General features: G+C 38.7%; 1 protein-coding gene across 5 annotated transcripts in view; it reads right to left on the reverse strand.

The window, feature by feature from the left end:
* Positions 1-15,863, reverse strand: part of HCK (HCK proto-oncogene, Src family tyrosine kinase) — a 41,350-nt gene extending 25,487 nt beyond the window's left edge. The window contains exons 1-6 of one of the 5 annotated variants that reach the window (XM_074292770.1): positions 15,765-15,863; positions 3,845-3,962; positions 2,957-2,999; positions 1,782-1,890; positions 1,105-1,203; positions 35-138 (exon numbers count right to left, since the gene is read on the reverse strand). In XM_074292770.1, the coding sequence (XP_074148871.1) occupies positions 35-138; positions 1,105-1,203; positions 1,782-1,890; positions 2,957-2,999; positions 3,845-3,961 (472 nt within the window). In that variant the 5' untranslated portion in view covers position 3,962; positions 15,765-15,863. Of the gene's footprint in view, positions 1-34; positions 139-1,104; positions 1,204-1,781; positions 1,891-2,956; positions 3,000-3,844; positions 3,963-6,459; positions 6,597-12,590; positions 13,036-15,764 lie in introns of those variants that run through there. The other 4 variants (XM_074292769.1, XM_074292767.1, XM_074292766.1 and 1 more) reach the window with 4 other exon arrangements.
* Positions 15,864-23,529: the final 7,666 nt, after the last annotated feature.

Genomic DNA, 23,529 nt, shown 5'->3' on the forward strand with positions numbered 1-23,529 from the left:
CCACCCTGTATCTCACTGCCACCCAAAGACTTACCTTTGGTGGTTTCACTGTCCCGAATCATGAAGGAGCCCAGTACATTCCCAGGTGCCAGCAGATGACGCTCTGCACCCTTCCGACTGATGTCTTTGAAGAACCATCTGTGAAAGGAGAAAAGCAAAGTGTGTGAGGGGTTTGGGGGCTGAAAGTCAAGAGAGCCCACAGTGCATCCCTAATTCCTGGGGCATGCTGGGGGTCACAGTAGAAAATCATAGCGACTCTGAGTGATAAAGTAGACTCTGAGCAAGATAACTGGTCTGGGATTCAAAGAAGGTAGTCCCACAGGTAAGAAATCATTGAATTAGATTCTTTCTCTTCTTCAAGGCCCAGCTCACATGTCACCCACTTGGATCTCACAGACTTCTGGGTTTTCCATATTCTGATGTGTCTTGTATTCCTTTGTGTCCACATCTTATCTGCCTACTAGACCATAAACATGCTCAATGAGGACTGGCATGAAATATTATTTTTGTATTTCCCGAGAGCTGAGCGCAGAGATCTCAAAATAGTAGCTTCTTAGTAACTGTTGGTTGAATGGAGTTAGAGATCCAGGATCAAAGATTTGAAGGGGTGCCTGAGGTGAGAAAATGGGATGTTTTCACCTCCAGAAAACAAGAGATAATGAAGAGATTCCACAGAGCACCATGGCCTTAGAGCACATCACAAGGAATTCAGTTTAGACTTAAAGCAGAACTTACTATTTGGGAAGATGAGCTTCACAGAAAGGCAGTGACCCTTTTTTCTGGGAAGACATTTTAGAATAGGGTAGATCTGGGGCAGCTAGGTGGCGCAGTGGATAGAGCACCAGCCTTGAATTCAGGAGGACCCAATCCGGCCTCAGACACTTAACAGGGCCTAGCTGTGTGACCCTGGGCAAGTCACTTAACCCCAGCCTCAGAAAAAGAAAAAAAAAAAAAAAAGAATAGGGTAGATCTTCATCTGTCTGAGATGGTCTATTATGCTTGAGACTCTAAAGCATCCCTGCTTGGGTATAGATCATAATGACCCTCTCAGCCATACAAATCTCTAGACTTCCTTCCCCAAGGATAGGCAATAGGTATACTTACTCCTCTGTCTCCAGTGAGTTGATCTGGGCTACATAATTACTTGGAATATAGCCCTCCTTCCGGGTTGCAAGGGATCGGGCTTTCCACCATTCTCCAGATCTGCAGGAGGAGAAAGGAGGATCATCCCATCAATTAGAGTGCTTCAAACCAATACTTAGGTCTTTTTTTTTTTTCCCTCCCTAGGGAATCAGAGACCTCTAGACTTGACCTGAGGGTCAAAGAGTATCAGAGTTGGGCATCCAACAGCGAAGGAGGTTGGGCTTATTATTTCTTAATTATTTCTAAGGCCTCTTCCAGCTCTAACATGAATGAATCACATTTTCACATGAATTAGGAGTTACATTCTCCTTTGACGTTCTCTTATGAAGCTTCCCTGAATTGCAGGTGATCCTGGACTCCATATTAGCTCTGGCTGATGCTAGATAGCTGAGAAGATTTCTAGTAAAGGTGATAGCCTGAATGACTCCTTTGAGGACCCACTAAAGTGTGGATGGACAGGCTTAACACCAAGAGGATGGATCCCAGGAGATGAATTTTGTGACCACAAAAACTGGGAGTGTTTTGGCTAAGATGAGACTATAGTTAGCAAGAGTTTTGTCTGTCCCTTCCAGGGGCTCTCCGTGAACCCTTGGTAGGCAAGTCTCATTCAGGGAGACAGACAACATCCTAGGACCTACTTTTCTAAGATCGCCATCTGATCACCCTTCCGGAAGCTGAGGTCCTCACTGTGGATGGCCTCGTAGTCATACAGGGCCACGACTGTGATGTCCATGCTTTCAGAACCTGCTGGGAAATTGATTCACATGGATCATTAGGAATTATCAGGTGAGGGCTAGGTCTACCTTCCCTTCTCCCTGGGGGACTTCTCCAATATTTCCCTTTCCTATATGTTTCCTTTCTCTTACAAAAGAACTATAAGTTTGCTATAAATTTAATAAAGATTTCAACAAACATGAAAAGAAAACACAAATTGAGTAAGAAAGCAACCCAGCATAATAGAAAGAATACTACACTGTGAGTTTGTAGCCCTGGATTCTCTTATTAGCTTATTAGCTGTGTGACTTTGGGCAAGTAGTTTCTACCCTACCCTATCTTCAATTTACTCTTCTGTAAAATGGGGATAAGAATACTTGTACTTTCTGCCTCATGGGACAGTTGTGAGAAAAGCAAATTCCTATCAGAATATGGGCAGCTATTATTATCGCTAGCCTAAGAGCTGTCAATAAGATCATCACTCCAGAGATCTGTGTATAGGGTATATTGTGAAGAACAAAGTAACAATAGGAATGTGATGCTATTTTTTCCCACAATCATCTTTTATACTTTACAAGACTACATATAATATCTATTATACAAAATTAGAGTAACATTTAATTTGTTCAGTATCCCCATCTGAGCTTTTGTAAGTCTATAGAAAGTTTTGTTTAAGACTTTAAAATGTTTTCTGTCAAGTGGTGAAGGGTTTAGCATCACAGTGTCATATAAAGAGCACTGGGTGAGAAATGAGAAGACTTCAGTTCTAGAACTTGTTCTGTCACTAATTTGATGTTTGACTTTGGGTTCCCTCCTTAGGCCTTAGTTTTCTCCCTTTGGAAAAGGAGCAGATTGGTTTAGATCATTTTGAAAGGAGGAAAGGGGGGAAAGAAGGAAGCTCAGAGGAGAGAGAGAAGCAAAGAAGGGAAAGGGGAAGAAGGGAGGGAGAAAGGAGAAGGGAAAGGACTCAGAAAAACAAGGAAACTTTGGTTTCCAAAGCCAGATACTTCCTGCCTTGGAGCTTCCTTCTCTGTGTAACTCCCAGTTCCCTATCCCATTCCACCTTATCACACCCCTGTGTGACTCTGGGATCACATACCATGAGAGGAGATGACCTGGCTGACATCAGAACTATGGCCTGTCTGTAGAAAATGAAGAACAGAATCAGGATCAAAAAAAGAATGAGTCTTGGACCTGATGGGGATCTTAGCGTTGAACCTCTTTATTTTGTAGAGAAGGACACTGAATCCCAGATGGGGCTTGTCCAAGGCTACCACAGAAATTCAATGGCAGAGATCAAATTAGAAGTCAGATGTCCAGACTCCCAGCCCAAAGCTCTTTCCATAGTTCTACCCTGCCACCTCAGCAGGTCTTGAGAACCAGCAGGAAAATTTGTCATATCCTGGAGGAATGGGAGGAAGTGGAGGGGGAGGGAGGGAATACAGGAAGAGTTGGGCAGCCCTGGATTTGAAGCCAGATGATTTAGGTTCCCAGTCTGTCTCCTGTGAATTTTGGCAAGTCTTAGTTTCCTGCTCTATAGAATGAGGAGTGAACTAGATAATCTTTGAGGTTCTTCCTAGTTCCAAATCTTGTGATTCAATTATTATGGACAAGGATGGGGTACTCAGTATAGGGAGAAATTATATGCTGCAGCAAAAGATGACCAAGTCTGGGACCTTGCACAGCAGGTGATAAATAAGGAAGGGTTGGTTTCCAACTTTGTGTGGGATTCATCAGTACTTTAACAGGCTAATACAAGAGGGTACTGGGGATTTAGGAATAAAGAATCAGTCACCTTCTAGAGACTTCACAGCAGATCTGTCCAAGTGAATTGGAGACTAACACATGGATTAAGGGCTTTCTGGACATGTCCCCCACAAACAAGATAGGGAAATGATAGAAAAGAAAGGACTGCCTGTAGCACAAGTCAAAGTCCTAACATAATAGGGAGCTCACTCCTCCCACCAAATCTGAAAGTCTTGCTCACCTTTTTTCCAGGGGATGTTGGATCTGGCACATATACAGGACCCTGGGTGTTTGTTTCAGACTCTTTTTTGAAAAACTTCCCTCCATTCTGGGTAAACTTGGATTTCACACACCCCATCCTGGGATAGAAAAGAGGAAATGTAGCTCTGAGACCATAGCATTTCCATAGACCCTATCAACTCATTAATAAAGCCACCCTTTTCTGAGTATCCAGCATAAAAGACTATAAAAGCCAATGTTTTTCTAAAATAATTGCCATAATTAATAACATAAACAAAAACCCCAATACCATATAATTATGTTAATGGATACAGAAAAACATTTCGTCAAGATATAACATTCACTTATTTAAAACAAAAAACAAAACAAAAAAAAAAAAAACCAAAAGCACAGAACTAAATGAGTTCTTCTTTAATGTAATAAAAATACAGATCTAGAACTAAGAGCTAGCATTATGACTAAGATAGAAGCATTGAAAGCTTTTCAAATAAGCAAAAGGGTAAAACATGGATTCCTCCTTTCTCTACTATCATTTGACATAATACTAGAAATACCAATGATAGCAATAAAAGAAGAACTATAAAGACATCAGCAAAGAGAAGGCAAAATTATCCCTTTTTGCAGGCAAAATAATCACTTATGTAGAAAGCCTCAAAGAATTAACAAAGAATGAACCACAATGATTAATAGTCTTAGCAAAATAACAGGATCCAAAATAATCCACAAAACCCCCAGCATTTTTATATAGCATAACAAAAACACATTACATTACACCCCTAAACAGTGGGAAAAGAAATGCCATTCAAACTCTCTAGAAAATACAGAAAATATTTGGTGTTTACCTAATAAGACACACAAAGGATTTATAGAAAAATATTACTAAACACTCTTTACAGATATAGACAGAGGGGTGTATAGTCTCTCTCAGAAGGAGTCCTTCCCTACTATTCCTTGGGTGTCAGATACTCTGATTAATATTACCCCCCTACTGGAAATTCCACTCTTCAATTCAGCATGTTATTAATGAATTTCTTAGACCTCTTAGGATAGTGAATCCAAGACAGTTTAATTAGTGGTAATATAAAAAATAGCAGGCATAGTAGCAGAAACTCTGTGCCTTCTCTATAGAAATAAAGGAAGGCTTAAATAATTTATTGTTCATGGTTGGACCACACTAATATAATATAATAATATGATTTTGCCACCTAATTTAATTTATAGATTTAAAAAATATTAAACCAACCAAACTGCTGTGGATTTCTTTTTCACTAATTTAAATAATAGCAAAATAAATTGAAAGAACAAGATTTGCAAAGAAAAGGAAGAAGAATGAAGACGAAAAGGAATAAAAAGGGCCTAGATTACAAGGACAAAAACTATATGATAAAACAGTAATAATCAAAACTATTCGTATTATTTTAATAAACTGAAAAGTAGATCAGTGGAACCACTGAGAAAATGAAGAGTCAAAAAGCAAACACAATACCCCAGAATTCTGTAATCTCAAGAGACCAAATTGCAGGGGAATAGACCCCCTAATAAACAAGAAATATTGGGAAAAAATGGAAATTATAGAAGTAGCTCATGGTGCAGTGGATAGAGTGCTGGGCCTGTCAGGGAATCTTGAGTTCAAATTTGGCCTTAGACACTTAGTAGGTGTATCCCCCTGGGCAAGTCATCTCACTGCTGTCAGTTTTCTTAACTATAAAATGGAAATACCTACTCATAGGGTTGTGTAATGACCATGTGAGATAATTGTAAAAAATCACTTAGCACATTCTCTGGAACATTGTATATTCTCTTGTTATTAGTAGTAATAAAAGAGACATTATGTGTATATAGCACTTCATGACTATAAATAATTTTTACATTCACCCTTGCTGAGGTAGAACAACCAAGGTAGTTGAGAGTGAATGACTGGGGCTGCTACGTCCAAATAAGTGCCAGGATGACATAGTGGATGGATGCTGAAATTGGCATCTGGAAGACTTGAGTGTGAGTCTCACTTCTGATATTATCTATGTGACAAGTCATTTAATTTCTCTGAGCCTCTTTTTCCTATCTATAGGAATAACCTCTCTCTCTCTCTCTCTCCATATATATATATATATATATATATATATATACATACACACACATATATATATACACATATATATATGACATAGATATATAGATAATAACTCTATCTATAAAATAAGGAATAGAATTCCTTTCCTCAAGTATTTTATAATGATGGAGAGAGGTATCAGTTAGCTCTCCCTCAAATGCCAGGGAAGAAGGAAAACACCAGGTCAGGGGAGAGAGATCCTCCTCTTAATGGTAAGAGGAAGATTTCTGCTATGCCCAAAGGGCTATTGAACTGTGCATACCCTTTGATCCATCAGTGTTTCTACTGGGTTATATCCCAAAGAGATACTAAAGAAGGGAAAGGGACCAGTATGTGCAAGAATGTTGTGGCAGCCCTCTTTGTAGTGGCCAGAAACTGGAAACTGAATGGATGCCCATCAACTGGAGAATGGCTGAATTAGTTGTGGTATATGAATGTTATGGAATATTATTGTTTTATAAGAAATGACCAGCAGAATGATTTCAGGAAAGGCTGGAGAGACTTACATGAACTGATGCTGAGTGAAATGAGCAGGACCAGGAGATCGTTATACACTTCAACAACAATACTGTATGAGGATCAATTCTGATGGAAGCGGCCTTCTTCAACAATGAGATTACTTAGACCAGTTTCAACCGTTCAGTGATGAAGAGAGCCATCTACACCCAGAGAGGGAACAGTGGGAACAGAGTGTGGATCACAACATACCATTTTCACTCATTTTGTTTTTGTTTGCCTGAATTTTGTTTTTTCTAATTTTTCCCCTTTTTGACCTGATTTTTCTTGTGCAGCATGATAAATGTGGAAATATGTGTAGAAGAATTGCATGCATTTAACATCTTAAATTATTTGCTGTCTAAGGGAAGGGTGAGAGAAAGGAGAGGAGAAAAAATTTTGGACTCTAAGCTTTGCAAGAGTGACTGTTGAAAACTATCCATGCATATATGTTGAAAATAGCTTAAAACAAAAAAGAAGAAAGTTTCTGAGGCTTTGGTCTGAAAGTCAGGAAGGGCCTGCTGTTTGAGATTTGGGACCTAGAGATGAGACCTCATGTCTGAGTCAAGAAAACAAATACAATTTTAGGTTTCATGAAGAAGAGACGTGACATCTAAAATGAAAAAGTCCACAAACTTTGCTCTGATTTGATTATATCATAATATCTTGTCTATTCATTCCCATTTCCATATTAGCCCAGTTCCCTCCCCCCACCCCATCACTTCTTGGCAGATCACTGAAATAGTTCCTTATCAGGTCTCCTTGCTTCCTTGTCCTACAATCCATAGTACCTGAGTCAGATTCTTACATAAACCTGTCATTATGTCCTATACTTCATCCTCTCAGACAATGAATGAGCATTTATTAAGCACTTTACTTTGTACCAGCCATAATGAAAATACAAACAAAAAGAAAAACAAGGAGCTACTGTTCTAATGGAGGAAGAGAACATCTAAAAATGGAACTGGAAAGTAAGGGGTAAACGAAAAGAAAGAGTCTATAATCAATAAACATTTATTAAACATCTACCTTCAATGTTTCAGGCACTATGCTAAGTGCTGGGCATACAAAGAAGGGCAAAAGATTTTGTATTCTTCCTTTTTGATCTGATTTTTCTTGTGCATAATTGTGAATATTTGTGGATATATGTATAGAATTGTGGATAATTGTGGAACAATATATATATCTATATATATGTAGAGGTATTACACACATTTCACATATATTGTATTACTTGCTTATATAAGGGAGGGAATGGGGAAAGGGAAGGACAAAAAAATTTGCAACGTAAGGTTTTGCAAGGGTAAATGTTGAAAACTATCTATGCATGTGTTTTGAAAATAAAAACTTTGGGGCAGCTAGGTGGTGCAATAGATAGAACACCAGCGCTGAATTCAGGAGGACCTGAGTTCAAATCTGTCCTCAGACACTTAACACTTCCTAGCTGTGTTCCTAGCTGTGTGACCAAGACACTTAAACCCAATTGCCTCAGCAAAAAACAAATAAATAAATAAATAAAAACCTTTAAAAAAACACAAAGAAGGGCAAAAGGCAATCCCTGAATTCAAGAAGTTTAATGGGAGAAATTTGCACATAAAAAGAAGTTAAAAGGGAAGGAGGAGAGGAGAGGAGGAAAAAGGAGAGGGAAAGGATACCCTGCAAAGGAGTAGCATGGATTCCCATAGTCAGGTGGGAAATGAACTGTTCCTCATGTGGACTTCATCATTTTCTCCAGAAACTCATTTTCCTATATGATTACATCAGTCCTGAAACACAGCACCTCAGGACCCCCTGCCCCTGATAAGAGGGAGATATCCAGCCTAAATCCAGAGAATTGTGGATGATTGACCTGGGCCCTTCTCCAGAAAGGATTCTAGGAAGAACTCACTAAAGAGAAAAGGGTCATGTTGGGACAAAAGGAGAAGAAGTTGAGTCATGGTGTCTAAGTTCCCCGTTCCAAAAAACCTTCAATAGTTCCATAGCATTGTTCAATTCAAAGAACTCAGGTCTGATAAGCCAAGAGTCTTGGCTGTGATCATAATAACTAGCCAGATATTGAGCAAATTATTCTCCTTCGTTGAGTTTCAGTTTCCTCATATAGAAAGTAGGGGTGAGTCTAGATGAGTCTCTTCCCAAATTCTGTGTTCTATGAATAAAATCTAAATTCTTTTGTCTGGCCCTTCACAATTTGTTCTCAATCTACCTTTCTACCCACCTGCCCCCAAACTCCAACACTGCTTCTCTTTACACAAACTCAGATTTAGCATAGTTTCTTAAACTTGTCCACTCATGACCCCTGTTAGCCTGAGAAATGTTTATATGACCTTATGTATATAGGTATATAAAGAAAACATTTACTGATAATAAATCATAATTTTATTTGCATTCAGTTACCAGACCCCCATATAGTATGGAGAACTACAGTTTAAGAAGCTGGAAGTTAGAGGACTATTTATTCATCTCTGAGCACATCTTTTGGTTTCACTTTCTCCCACTTCTGAAATTCCTCTAGTCTCTCTTCCTCTCATAACCAATTCTTAATTTTTTTTTTAAATAACAAGCTCTATCTTAGATACCTCCTTCTCCCAGGAGACTTCCTTAATTCCCTCCCACTCACTTGAAGTGATCTCACACAACTTTGTTTGACCCTCTCAAGTTCTCTTCACATTCTATCACGCATTATAGCTTTTTGTATTCTTATCAAAACCTTCTACTAGATCAAGGTTCTTCATCTTTTGGTGAAACTCATGAACTCTTTCTCGGAATAATATATTTAAATGCATAAAATAAAATACAGAGGATACCAAAAGTTAGTGAACATAAAGATGTAATTATTTCTCATTGAAATTCATAGACTCTTTGAGTGTCTGTGAACCTTAAGTTAAGAAATACCTGTACTAGACTGTTTAAGGATATGAGACTCAAATAATGTTAGAACTGAGAGAAACTTTAGAATGTTAGATCTGAAAAATATTTTAATGCACAAAATGTAAGAACTGGAAGAGATCTTTGAGTATATAATAGTGATTTCTAACACGTGGATTACAGATTTTTGTGACAACTCAAACTTATTTGCAAGGAATCCTCAAATCTAAAGGCAGTGTAGTGGTATGGTACATTGGATTTGAGAATTCTGAGTTTAGATGCTTATTAACTATGTGCCTTTGGGCAAGTCACTGGATGGATGTCAGCTTCAGTCTCCTATCTGTAAAATGGGTATAATTATAGCATTTACCTCCCAAGATTGTGGAAGAATCAAATAAAATAATAAAGGTAAGGCACTTTACAAACTTTTAAGTGATACATACATATATATATATATGTTTATGATTGTTGTTGTTGTTACTATGTGCACACTACACTTTGTCATTTATATTACATTTCATTTGGGGCTGAGAGAAAAAAAATCCTTTGAAACTAATCTTCACACCAAAAGCATCTGGCTGACTTGTGGCTACTTGTTTTTTCTGATTGCCCAGAGACATCTGATAAGGCTATGAGTATCAGCTGCCTTTTTCTCCACAACATATGTTTGTGAAAGTGGATTTTCTGCACTTGGTATTGAGATCTAACTCCTGAAGTAAGTGGCATGTGGAACCAGCTTTAAGCTTCATAATTTCATCCCTTCAATTAGATTTCCAATATTGAAAGCTATAAGCTGGGCTCTATCCAACAAATAAGTGTCCTTTGTGAACTGAATAAAGAATATCTCCTATCACAATGTTTCAAATATACATAGAAGCTGCTGTAATTAATAAAATATAAATTCACTTAAAAGCATTACTAAATTCATTGTAACTTTTTGTCAGAGTCTGCCTATTTTTTCAATCAATATGTTAAGTGGTGGTCCTTAAATTTTTTTTTATCATTAAGAAAGGGTCCTTAAATTTCAAAAAGTTGGGAACTACTGTTAAACAACATAGAATATCATAACTGGGAGAGTTCTTAGAGGCCATTTAGTCCAACTAGATCATTTTTCAGATAAGTAAAATGAAGAATGGAAAAGAGATGCTATGGACTCACAATTTCCTATCAGACTACATTTCCATGGCCACAGGTTCACTTGCTCTCAAAATCCTGGGATAGGTTTAGGTGAATCAATCTTATTTCCTGATGTATTAAATTGAAATCCAAATGGCAATAGTGACTTGACCAAAACATATAGAGAGCTAGCTCAAAAATCCTGAGTAGCTACGTGGTGTACTAGATGGAATGTTGAATTGGAGTCAAGATTTCAAAATCCACAGTCAGATACTTATTAGCTGTATGACCCTGAGGAAGTCACTTAACCCTGTTTGCCTCAGTTTCTTCAACTGTAAAATGGGAGTGACAATAGAATCTACCTTTTGAGGGTTGCTGTGAAGATCAAGAAGGAATTTTTGTAAAGCACTCATCACATAATATAGACTAACTAAATACTTATTTCCTCCTCTCTCCCAGTCTTTTTGTACACATAGTTCTCATTTAGTCTCCTTGAAAAAAAAAAAAAAGAAAAGAAAAGAAAGAAAGAAAAAAATGGTCCAAACCTATAGTCTCCATCTACCATTCTCACCCTAGGGAAATGAAGGTGAAAAATCAGCTATGTAGGAGAGGTCTATTTCTACCACTCTCACCACACCTGCCTGTGTACCACACCCACCGGCCTACCAACCTCACTCAGTACGCTTTGTCCCAGAAAGAAGCTTTTACAAGGACAGGATCTAGAGATTTTTTTACACCTTTTTGTTACCAATGACCAGATAGTGCTTAAACTCTGCACACAGCAAGAGAATAGAATCGACTTCCGATCTAAATCAGGGCTCAGAAGTAGTACTATGGAGTTCCAGCCTGGGAACTGGGAGAACTGTGCTCTATTACAAGGGAAGTATGACCTTGAAAAATTCAATTCCCCTTTCTGGGCCTCAGTTTTCTTCTCAGTAAAAGGAAAGGATTAGATTAGGCAATTCAAAGAGCGCTTCCAGTCTTGGCATTTCATATTCCTAGATTTCTTTAGTTCTACATTTCTCTGATTCTGGTTCTAATATTTACACTTCTGGTCCATCTGCCACAATACGCTGCCAGATTACTGAGTTCTAGGTTTCTTCGTACAGTTGACTTGAGCTTTATTAACAGGTTGGAGTTAATCTCTAAAAGAAATCATTGTGTTAGAATCCATCTCCGTCCTCCAAGGACAGGAGCTCTTCAACCTTCTCCCTAAAATAACAGTGTATCCTCTTATTTTGTCGATGGATTGGAGTAAGAATAAGGAATAGATAATTAGCTCAGTGGTAGGAGAGATCCAGACCTGAAAACTGGGATTCCTGGGTCTTATTCACAGATCTATCTTCTGAAAGACTATGATGGGATTGGGGATAGGATTGTTCTTCTCTGGACCCCAGGAGTCTGTTTGATTTCTTCCCCACTGGGGCCTGTGACTATTGTCTTCTTGTAGATAGATGAACACAGGGCAGGAGGACAGGATGGAAAGATTACTCAAGATCTTCTGGGACTCTGGAAGGAAGGTCTAGCCCGAGAGAAGAGTCCAGCTAGAGCTTACTGATGCCACCTACACATGCCCTAACAAAGCACCCAGCCATTTCCAGCAGCCCCCCGCTGCGTAGCCCCTCAGCCACACACACCACTTCTCTAATTCTCTCTAGTTCAAGAGACCTCAAAGCCTCTCACATAGTTTCCTGAGAGGAACAGGAAGAATCTATGAGTTCTTCCCATTTTGTAGAAGGGGAACCTGAGACCCAGAGAGATTAAAAATTTAATCTCAGGTCACACAGCCAGGGCTTCTGGTGCCTTCTCCATTTAATGTTCCTAAACCAGGGCTATAAAACTGGCTTCTCCCATTCTGTCAATATTCTAATTTCTTTTTCCTTTACTTTTTTATCCACCTTTCTACCATTCTTCATATCGTATCCTCTCCTCTTCCCATTTTCTCACGCTCTCTAGGGCACCCAATGCACACAGCTCTTCCATCCTCTTCCCTTTCGAATTAGGTTCTTATCACCACTTCCCCATAATTATCCCGGGTCTGTAAATACACCTGCAGGGATGTCCACAACTCGCTGGCCCCGTTTACATTACTCATTTCTTCCGAGAAAGACAGTGGTGCGGGTGGTTCTGGGTATCGCCCCCACGAGCCTTTAGGACTCACCTGACCTTCAGTCTTCTAAACTGTCCCAAGAGGTGCGGCTCCAGCCCTGCCCTAGGCGTCCCCAATTCAGTCTTCTGGGGGCTCCGCCGCTCCTGGGGCATCAGGCTGCCCCAGGGCGGTTGAGGGGAGGCTGGCGCTGTGGTCTCTAGACAGTCTCAGTTTCCTTTTGCACGAGGGGTCTAGGCTCCTCTCCGCTTTTCCAAAGGATGGAAAGGAAGAGAAGTGGTTCGGCCACAGGTGGAGTAATGCTCAAACGGGCATCCTGGCGCGATCTTAGCTCTAGTCTTTCTTTCCCCTTCCCTCTTGCTTTTAGTCTTAGCAGGATCGCCTTGAGAGAGGCGGGGAGGCGGGCGGACACCTGGAGCTACAAGAAAATGAACCTCGTCTTTAGGTGGTCCCTTACCGCTCAGCTGAGCTTCTGGCTTCCAACCAGCTGGAGGCAAACTCCGCCTACACTTTCACTAGTCCAGGAAGGATTCTAAAGGCACCCTTGAGCTGACAACTACCCAAAAGATTCTAGTCCCGCCCACAGGAGTTCTGACTCTGAACAAAACATTCTAGTCTCGCCCAGAAGCCGTCCAACTTTCCTGTTTTGGTTTCTTCCCCTACCTCATTTTCCCTTAACACCTCCCCCGTCCGAGTCACCACTTCCCATACCCTTCGCAGTATTCTCCGAGGTGTAAGATACCCTCCTCTCCGCCCCTTTTGTGGGTTATTCAAACATCACGCAAAGGTCTCTAACACGAGAACATTGGCTTTGACATTTGGGGGCATTGATGGCAACCTCAGAACAGCTCAGAGGTTTTCTGAGACAGGGAGATCAAGCTGTCACCTGTGTGGTTTTTTTCACTATCTCGATTGCAAGGTTTATTTCTTCTGAGAGATTCCCAACAGATGGTGATCTGTTTATGATCCTCCAGGGGAACCTGTTTGTGGGGTTCAGTTCGAAGAAATGGCGTCCTGTGAAGATCCCTGGACTTAACAATCAGAAGATGATAGGGATTCACTTCTGGGCTCGCCACTCCTGGGTAAACACAGGAGAGTCATTTTTCCCTCTCTGGGTCTCAGTTTCTTCATTTGTAAAACTGTGAGAATTGGACTAAATGATCTCTCTTGTCACTTCTAGTTCTTAATTAATCTAACACTGGAGAAAGGAAGGACAAGAATTCAATCATTATTTCTATCCACAGTAACAGAAGCTCGATTATTTCATGAGTTTCCTATTTTATTCTAGACCAACCCTCTCTCCACGCTAGAGGACTGTAGAAATAGAATATTAGAGCTGGACAGTTGAAATTACTTTACCCAGAGCTGATTGTATCAAGCCACTGAACATCAAGATCAGTATGAGATCAATAGTTGCTTGGGAGAGGGTAGAATAAATAGAAGAAAAAATAATTTCCAAAGACTTACAACTGACCCAAATCCTTTCTTGTTCTAGCCACCTTCCTTTGGACATATTCTCAGTTGTCTTTTTTTCTTTTTTTTTTCTTTTTTTAGTCTAGTCTTGCGATTTCAATAATGCAGGGAATTCCCAAAGAGGAACTTCTTCTTCTTCTTCTTTTTTTAATCAATACAGATAGACACTTGCTTTGCAATGTATAGTCTCAGAGAGTTATTTGGAGGTTCCTCCTCCTCCTCTCTTTCTGTCTCTTTTTCCTCTTTCTCTTTTTCTCCTCCCTTCTGTCTATATCTCTCTGTCTCTGACTTTCTGTCTCTCCTCGATAGCTCTCTGTCTCTGCCTCTGGCCTGTGTCTCTGTTTGTCTCTCTCTCCCCTCTCTCTTTCCTCTGCTCCCTTCCCCTTGCTTCTCTGTCAATGTCCTTTCTAAAACATGAGGGCTAGAAGTAAACATCTGGAATGTAGTGTTCAAATTTTGTTAAAAAAATCCATAAAACCTAAGAGTTTAGATGAACCTCAGAGAAATCCTTCTATTCATTTCCTCTACAATATCTAAACACATCCAGTGACAGAGTTCCTGTCTCAGGAACCTCACAGTGAACCTCCTTTTTTCATATTGATATATTTCCCCATGTTAGAAGTAAGGAACTATAGGAGCTGAATAGGTCTTTTGGTAATCTAGCCCCACAAATACAAAAAAAATTATTAAAAGTATGTAACTAAAGGAAGAAACCTAGAAAGGTGATTTCTAAGGTTCTTTCTAGCTTGGATATTCCAAGTTCTAAGTCCTAAGTTGTCTTTGAATTCTAATGTTCTTGGGTAGGAAGAGGGGAAGAAGGAAGACACAATTACTATTGCTTGAGGCTCTTTCTGCTTTGCTAGATGCTACTGCCATTACCCCACAAGGTGTTCACTAGGAGATATTAGAATTAATTAATTTGTTTACTTAAAACTTTGAATTGGGAGACAGAAGACTTGGGGTTGTCTAACTTAAACACTAATTTGTTGTCTGAGTTTGGACAAACTTTCTACCAACTTGGATATGCCATGTTCTAATCAATCTAAACTCTGACATTGTATTCCAGTTTTAACATACCATGTTGTACGTTATATGGTCTCTTGGAAATTTAATATCCAGTGTTTTAAGCTGACTCACAACTCTGATATTCTGAGTATAGGCTTCTTTTTTCCTTAATTAGGGCACATCCTGAAGTAATTGTCTTAATTTCATATTAAAATATGAAAAAAGCAAATCAATATTGGAATCTCATTTTTAAAAGTTAATTCTTTTGCACTTTTTGTATCCCTAGCAAAGCACTGAGCTCCTTAGTGGACAGACACACAGACACAGACATACACACACACACAAACATGAATGCATACACTGTTGTACCCTCATATGTGTTCACACAAACACATACATATTGGTATATATACATTTACATGCACACAAGGCACATTCACATAGATGCACAGTGCACCAAAAACCACATGCATGTGCACACACAGGTATAATTACAAATATGCACAAATATACATACAGGCAGATAGACATGTATACCTACATAGGTATACTCAAAAGTACACAAACCTACACACAAACACACACAAGCAGGCATATACAACTTGCACACCCAAATAAATACACATAAATACACAATACAGGCATATCTCCTGTAGGCACACATAGATATACTCACATATATGTGTATGTATATATATATAAATATAAGTATATAAAATATATATGTACAGACATACAGAAATTTCTTACCTTTAGGGAGATTACAGCTTCTTTATTGAATCAAGGTGAGTATATATGCATGAAATAGATAACAAGACAAGAGATTAGATATATAACATATACTGCTAACAGTATGGTAGAGATTCATAGAACTATATATGTGGTGTACAAGTCAATACCATAGGAGCTCAGAGTTGGGTGAGAAGAATTCCTGTGGACAGAAGTGTTTAAAGAATAGTCAATAGAAACTGTGGAGACACTTGTTCTGATTAATAAGGGAGAAACGAAAGAAAGGAAGGAAGGAAGACAAAAAGAAAAAAGGGAGGGAGGAAAGAAAGATTGCTCCTAATTGAGCTCCCAATTGCTACCAATGAGCAATGGAAGGGAGGAAGAAAGATTGGAAGGGATGGAAGGAAAGAAAGGAAGAAAGAAAGAAAGGAGGAGAAGCAAAGAAAGGAAGAAAGAAAAAATAGAAAAAAGAGGGAAAGAGGAAGAAAGGAAAGAAAGAAAAGAAAGAAGAGAGGAAGGAAAGAGATAAAGAAAGAAAGAAGGGAGGGAGGAAGAAAGGAAGGAATGAAAGGAAAGAAAGAGGAAAGGAAGAATAGAGAGGAGAAAAAAAGAAAAGAAAGGACACCAAATCCAATTGTCTAAAGATCCCATGTTCTTGTTAAGTCATTTCAGTCACATCTGACTCCTTGTGGACCCATTTGAGATTTTCTTGGCAAAGATACTGGAGTAGTTTGTCATTTCCTTCTCTAGCTCATTTTATAGGTGAGGAAACTTAGGTAAATAGGGCTAATTGACTTACTCAGAGTCACATGGCTAATAAGAGCTTGAAGTCATATTTGCATTCATGATTTCCTGGCTCCAGGGCTGATGCTCTTTCCACTGCGTCATGTATTCACTCTTATACAATTCAGGAGGTGGCCTACATGATCTCCATCTTTCAGGCCAATGTTTAGGGATCAGTGTTTTTGGCTCCCGCCTCCTTCATTTTCATTTTCAGTCCCTTTCGTTAAAAACAGGCCCCACAAGATTGATTGTACTCTATAGCAGGACTGCTGCCAGCTCTTTAGAAAAATTATTTTCATATTTCCAATAGCATTTGCATTCAATATTTTACATTCTCTTGAATTCCTATTGATTATCCAGGTATTCAGTACAGGACTGACTTGATGGAGAGGAAGGACAAGGGAAGATACACATATTTTGGTATAATATGTCTTTGCTACCTTTTGATTTGCCAGATGTCCCTGTTATCACATCACAAAGACCTTCCCTAAGAAATGTTAGGATTATCTTGCTCTGGATTGACAGGCAGGAGACCTGGGATGAAGACCAGATAATGTTATTAATTTTCAGTGAACCTTAGAAAAGTTCACTACTCCCCTCTGAGACTTACTTCCCCCTCTAATATGCAGGTATTAAACAGCAACAGCCCCAACAACTTGTTGTGCTTCTGACATAGAGCTAAGATAAGGTTTGGGTAAGATAACAGATGGGAAAACTTTATTAGCAGAATGTGAAGCAGAAAGATCAATGGAGACAGGAGTGAGTCCTGGCATTGCCACCAACTCCTGTTCCCCTGTGGGACCTCAGCCAAGTTGGTTCCCCACTTCAGTCCTCCCCCCTCATCTTTAGGTTCTTACTTAAGTGCTAATGAGATAATGAGATGTTAGGTTCTTACTAAGTGCTAAGTTGGTACTTAACAATTCTCTAGTCCACACCTTTTGGTTCCAGCCTTTAAGAGGAGTTTACCCCTTTGGACTTCTGGGGAGAAGTTTACATATTTAAGAGGAGCAAGTTCATTGTTGAAGTATTTTTCCCAAAAGCCCCTGAGTTATTCCACGCCCATTCTCTGGGAGGATAAAAGAAGTTAGAGTCTGGAAAGTCAGTTCTGGATTGGGTCAAGGAGAAGACATCCCATGGATTTGCAAGTCCAGCAATCCCATACTTTTGGAGAGGAAGAAGAGTCAACTCTAGGTCAGAGTTGGGACAGTTCTCTACAGGAAGAAGAGTCTGGCCGGGAGATTAACCCGGCTACTACATAATTGGCAATGGATTTTTGAAGAAAAGGTTTCTAAAGTTCCTCTTAAAAGACCAACAATCTTTACAGACGCCTCCAAAGAAAATATTTGTGCTGTATACTCTCGTGATTTAACTATAAAGAGAGTAGTCAGGACTCCTTTTTAGTCCACTCAACAGAATGAATTATTTGCTATCATGCTAGCTCTTATTTATTACCCAGGAAATGTAAATACAATTACTGATTCAGCCTATTCAGTAGGTGTAGTACAAAGAATTGCCACAGCCCAAATAAAATTTGCAGCCTCTAATATTTATCAGCTCTTTAAGGAACTTCAAGAGCAAGTGAGAAAGCATCCAGGCAAGATTTATATCTTGCATCTCCACTCACATAGTGGACTTCCAGGTCCTATTTTTGATGGAAATTCAAAGGCAGATAGCCTTTTAACTATGTTAGCCAGTACTCCTTTATTTCAGGAAGTACAAGAATCTCATTCTAAATATCATCAGTCTGCTTGAGCTTTACATTTACAATTTGGAATAACAAGAAAGGAAGCTAGGAGCATAGTAAAAAGCTGTACAGTTTGCCTTCCTTTCCATGCTCCTACACTCCCTCCAGGAAAGAATCCTCGTGGTTTGAGACCCAATGAAATCTGGCAAATGGATGTGACCCATTATAAATCTTTTGGTCATCTGTCTTTTATCCACGTGTTAGTAGATACCTTTTCAGGATTCACTTTTGCAGTGCCAACGTCAAAAGAGACAGCCCAAGTGGTCACCGAATTCCTTATCCAAGCATTTGCAATTATGGGTGTGACACAAGAAATAAAAATAGATAATGGACTTGCATATTCTTCTAAACATTTTGCACACTTTTGTGTACAGTATAAGATTTTACACACCACTGGCATACCTTTTAATCCACAAGGTCAGGCAATAGTAGAGAGAAGAAACAGAGACATTAAGACACTCCTCCAAAAACAAAAGAAAGGGGGAGCCACAGATAACCCTAGAGAACTTCTAAATTTAGTTCTCTATACCATTAATTTTCTAATTTTTGACAAAGATGCACTGGCTCCAGCAGACAGGTTTTATAACCCACCAGAAGGGCAGTGTCCAGTGCGAGCAGCTCCACTGTCCTTAGATAATCTCCAGGTGATGTGGAGAGACCCAGAAAGTGGTGAACGGAAGGGACCAGATAGGTTAACTGCCTGGGGGAGAGAGTTTGCTTGTATTTCTTCAGATGGAGAAGGAATCAGATGGGTCCAATGAGTCGTATTTGCCTTATCCATCAGAGAGAGACAGAAAAAGAAAAAGACCTCAAAACAAAGGAGAAAATCTAAGAAACATCTGACACTGAAAGAGCATGGCTAATAAGAAGGACTGTTTAAAGAAACTTTAAAAACCAGCAGGAAATCATTGGATTTTCCTAACATAAGATGAGACTAATGGGACAATGGACTTATGGACATTTTATAAAATTCTCAATTTTATGATTATTTTGATCATGTTTATTTGTTTACATACTTTCTAGTATGTACTATGTTTACTATGTTTATTAAGTTATTATGTGTTTTATGTAATCTATGTAATTATGTGTAAATGCCTCCCCATATTGATGGATTTTATGTTTTCAAGGTCATGACCACCCTATATTCTAAATCAAAAGAAAGGGGGAGATGTTAGGTTCTTACTAAGAACTTACATGTTTAAGAGGAGCAAGTTCATTGGTTGAAGTATTTTCCCCACAAGCCCCTGAGTTATTCCATGCCCATTCTCTAGGAGGATAAAAGAAGCAACATTGGGCCTGGAGGAGGAGTCTACTCTAGGTCAGAGTTGAGACGGCTACTCTACAGAAGAGTCTGGCTGGAAGATTAAGTTGAGACAGCAGATCTCCTCCCAGAGAGCAATAGGCAGTTTCTGGAGACAACAGAATATTATACTCATCCTTCTTTTAAAATGAGAAGGTTGAGTAACACTCCCAAGTCATATTTGTACACTTTCAAAGACATTTTCTTCCTTTGTGTTGTGTGTGCTCTGTGTATCTATTATTGCCCCCCTCTTATAGGAGGCATGGAGAAGGGAAAATGACTTGTCGGCAACTAAGAAGTATCAGGGTAGAGTTGGATATGTATGTTTAGATACACACTTATATGTGTTTGTTCATCATTTGTCCTTCATTCTCTAAAAGGGCTATGACATTGGGAAGGTGATGTCATCACTTGCAAGTGAGTTGGATGGAAAGTGAAGGAGGGCTGTGCAAAGTTACCAGTCTAGTTTTCTCCTGTAGCTATCTGGGTCCAATGGCGAGGTATAGATCAGGGTGACCGGAGATGGCCCTAGATGCAGTGGGAGATCATGTGTGTGTGTGTGTGTGTGTGTGTGTGTGTGTGTGTGTGTATGCACTGAATCCCAAGTCCAGTGTAACTTCCAGTACCAACTAGATAAGCTCTCTAAATAAGGTTCCTTCTAGTTCTAAAATATTATGACTGAAATGCAAGTTGCTTTTTACTGTTTTAGCAACACAGATACACCCTTATATCCTGAGGAGAGACTCCAGTGAACTTCAGGAATGGCTGGAGCTATCTGCCCAAGGTCACATAGCAAGTTAGAGGCAGAACGGAAATTAGAACCCATAGCCCTGTGTAAAAGGAGAACATGATACCCCATGGGAGTCTTTTGGTCAACTTGTTTATAACCTTCTCTGCCTCTGGTGTTAACCATCTTCAGCTGTGTACTCTATGATGTATGAATTGAACATTTCTTCCCTTAAATTTTTTTTATAGTTTTTGTTTTTACATAAAAGTTATTTGCAAATATGTCCCAACCGCATGCTTACCAATGAGCAAACATGAAAAAAGAAAAACAATTATATAAAAATCAATTAATCCAGAAATGCAGCCTTCATCAAGCAATACTTTTTCACCTCTTTGATTAAAGCAGGGAGGTACATTTCCTTATCCTTCTGGCTTTGTTTTAGGATTCTTTTAGTATATTTTACTGTAGTCTCCTTTTAAGTTCCAGCCAAAATCCTATCTTCTATAGGAAGTCTTATCCCAACTTCTCTGAATCACAAGACCTTCCCTCTGTTAATTATTTCTTATCTATCCTTCATATTACTTGTTCGTATACATTTGTTTGCTTGCTGTCTTCCCTTTTAGATTATAAGCTCCTTGAAGACAGGGACTGTCTTGTGCTGCTTTTTATATCCCTGCTACTTAGCACAGTGCCTGGCACCCAGTAAGCATTTCCACTATATTTTTCTTGCAATATGGCTAATATGGAAGTGTTTTGTATAACTTCGTATGTATCATATGTATCACAGCCCTTGTCTTTTGGATCAGTGGGGGAGCAGATAGAACAAGGGAGAGAGAATTTGGAATTCAAAATTTTAAAATATAAATGTTAAAAAGAAATTCCTTTAAAATTAATAAATGTTTATTGGTTGAGTGATTGTAACTATATATCTCTTTTTCCTTACTCTTTCTAGCTTAATAAAATTACATAATTGCACTTCTTTCTCAGTTGAATTCGTTCATATCTACCACCATTGAACACCCTCCTCAGATTCTGAAAGAGGCTGGAAAACTACTATAGATCCCAAGCTATTGGATGGATCATTTAATTTGTATGATTTGGAAACTTGCCTGGTGGTCAGACTTTTCTGAGCAGCATTGATGTTGAAATGCAAACTAGATTTAGACTTCTCAGACTTCTTCTCTGAGAACTCCATAAAGCTTCTCCCTTGGTCAGCGAGTTCCTCACTGCTCCCTGGACCTGCTTTGCATTTTAATCTTCTCTTCTCCTCCCCCTAACTCTTGACCTCATCTTTGTTTAAAATATTTTTATCCTTCAAGGCTCAATTCACATCTCATTTCTCTGGGAGATCTTCTCTGACTACCAAATCCCACAATACTCTCTCTCCTAATTTCCCATAATTTTTAACTATTTATATTACTGCTGGGTCCTGATTATATAATTCCTAGGAATGTGAATGATGATATTATAGCAATGGTTTATATTTCTATAGCACTTTAAAGTCTGTGAAACTCTTTCCTCAAAACAGTATCTTGTGAGAAGTCAAGCCAGTGTTTTTATTCCTATGTTACAGATGGGGAAACTGAGAAACTATGTACTTGAATTCACACAGAGAGGGACAAAGGCAAGACTAGAATTCAGATCTTTTGACTCCTAATCTTATTTTTATTCCAGTACATTGTTGCTGCTCCTTTACTAAGTAGATATTCCATGTTCATAACTGTGCTAGGTTCCATATGAGTCAGAAAAATGTCCAGTACCTTTCCTTGAGAAACTCACAGTTTATTTGGAGTATATGATGATCTAGGTTTCGATTTAAAGAAGAAAGACACAGGGACCTCATTTAGTTATAATATATTGATAATATAATGAGGCATTATGACAATAGAGCAATAAACAGAGTATTGGACTTGGAGTTAGAAAGATCCAAGTTCAAATCCTGCCAGACACTTACTAGCTGAGTGATGTTAGATAAGTCATTCCCCTCTATGAGTTTTACCTTTTTTAATCTATAAAATAAATTGACTTGGTAATCAATAACATCTCTTCTATCCCTGAGAAAATATCATGCTGAGGTCTTTTTGCCCTGATTCACAGCATACCTGGGCTCCATCTATAAGCGTTCCAGATATTCTAGGTCTGCAGCCTGACCTGAATGTTGGGGATGAGGTTGGGCTTTTTTATACTCAAGAGAACAAAAATTACTAAAACCCTTTCAACCCACACTGACCTAAGGTAATTACATCCCAGGCACCTTTGAATATATTAATCATGAGTAAGCTAGAGAGTCACACGCAGAAGTTGAGAGAGTTCTTTTGGTGATTAATGATTGATTACACTTTTTGATTATATTTCCCCTCCTCCTTTTATTAGAATGGGGAAGTTTGACCAAATTGTCTCAGGGAAGCTAAGGGATTTGGAAAAAAAAAAAAAAAAAAGCAAAATTCTATCAATTGCATGGAACCTGTGCTTCATGGTCAAATCAGAGATATAGAAATCCATAAGAGAGAGAGCTCTTTGGGTCCACACAGTCAGGAAGAATGCATGAATGAGGCAAGATTAGAGTTGGGTGTTGGAAGATGGAAGAACGTAGATAGGTAAAAAAGGAAGAGAAAGAGTCTTTTAGGATGTATATGCGCAAAGACTGGCTTATTAAGCAACACTGTCTGCTCCAGAAATAGACAATCTCGCAGAACTGTCTTTCAACTCTGACCTAACCCAAATCTTTTTTTTTCAATTTTTGACATTTTTATTTAAAGCTTTGAATTTCAAGTTTTATCCCTCCTTCCCCTTTCCCTTTCTGAGACAATAAATAGATATAAATTATACATGTATATTATATGTACATTAGACATTATATTTTACATGTGCACATATATGAACATTTCCACATTAGTCATTTTGTACAAGAAGGCTTGAATTAAAAAATGAAAAAAGTGAAAAGTAGCACATTTTTCTATATTCAAACAATATCACTTCTTTCTCTGGAAGCAGACAGTATAGTATGCTTCATAATTAGTCCTTTGGAGTTGTCTTGGATCACTGTATTGCTGAGAATAGTAAAGTCATGCACAATTCTTTATTAAACAAGGAACATTGTTGTTGCTATATAAAACATTCTCCTGGATCTGTTCACTTCACTATGCATCAGTTCGTGTAAGTTTTTCCAGGTTTTCCTTAAAATTGTCTTGTTTGTCATTCTTATAGCACAATAACATTCCATTACAACCAT

Source organism: Sminthopsis crassicaudata, chromosome 2, assembly GCF_048593235.1.
Source record: "Sminthopsis crassicaudata isolate SCR6 chromosome 2, ASM4859323v1, whole genome shotgun sequence".
NCBI classification, from domain to species: Eukaryota; Metazoa; Chordata; class Mammalia; order Dasyuromorphia; family Dasyuridae; genus Sminthopsis; species Sminthopsis crassicaudata.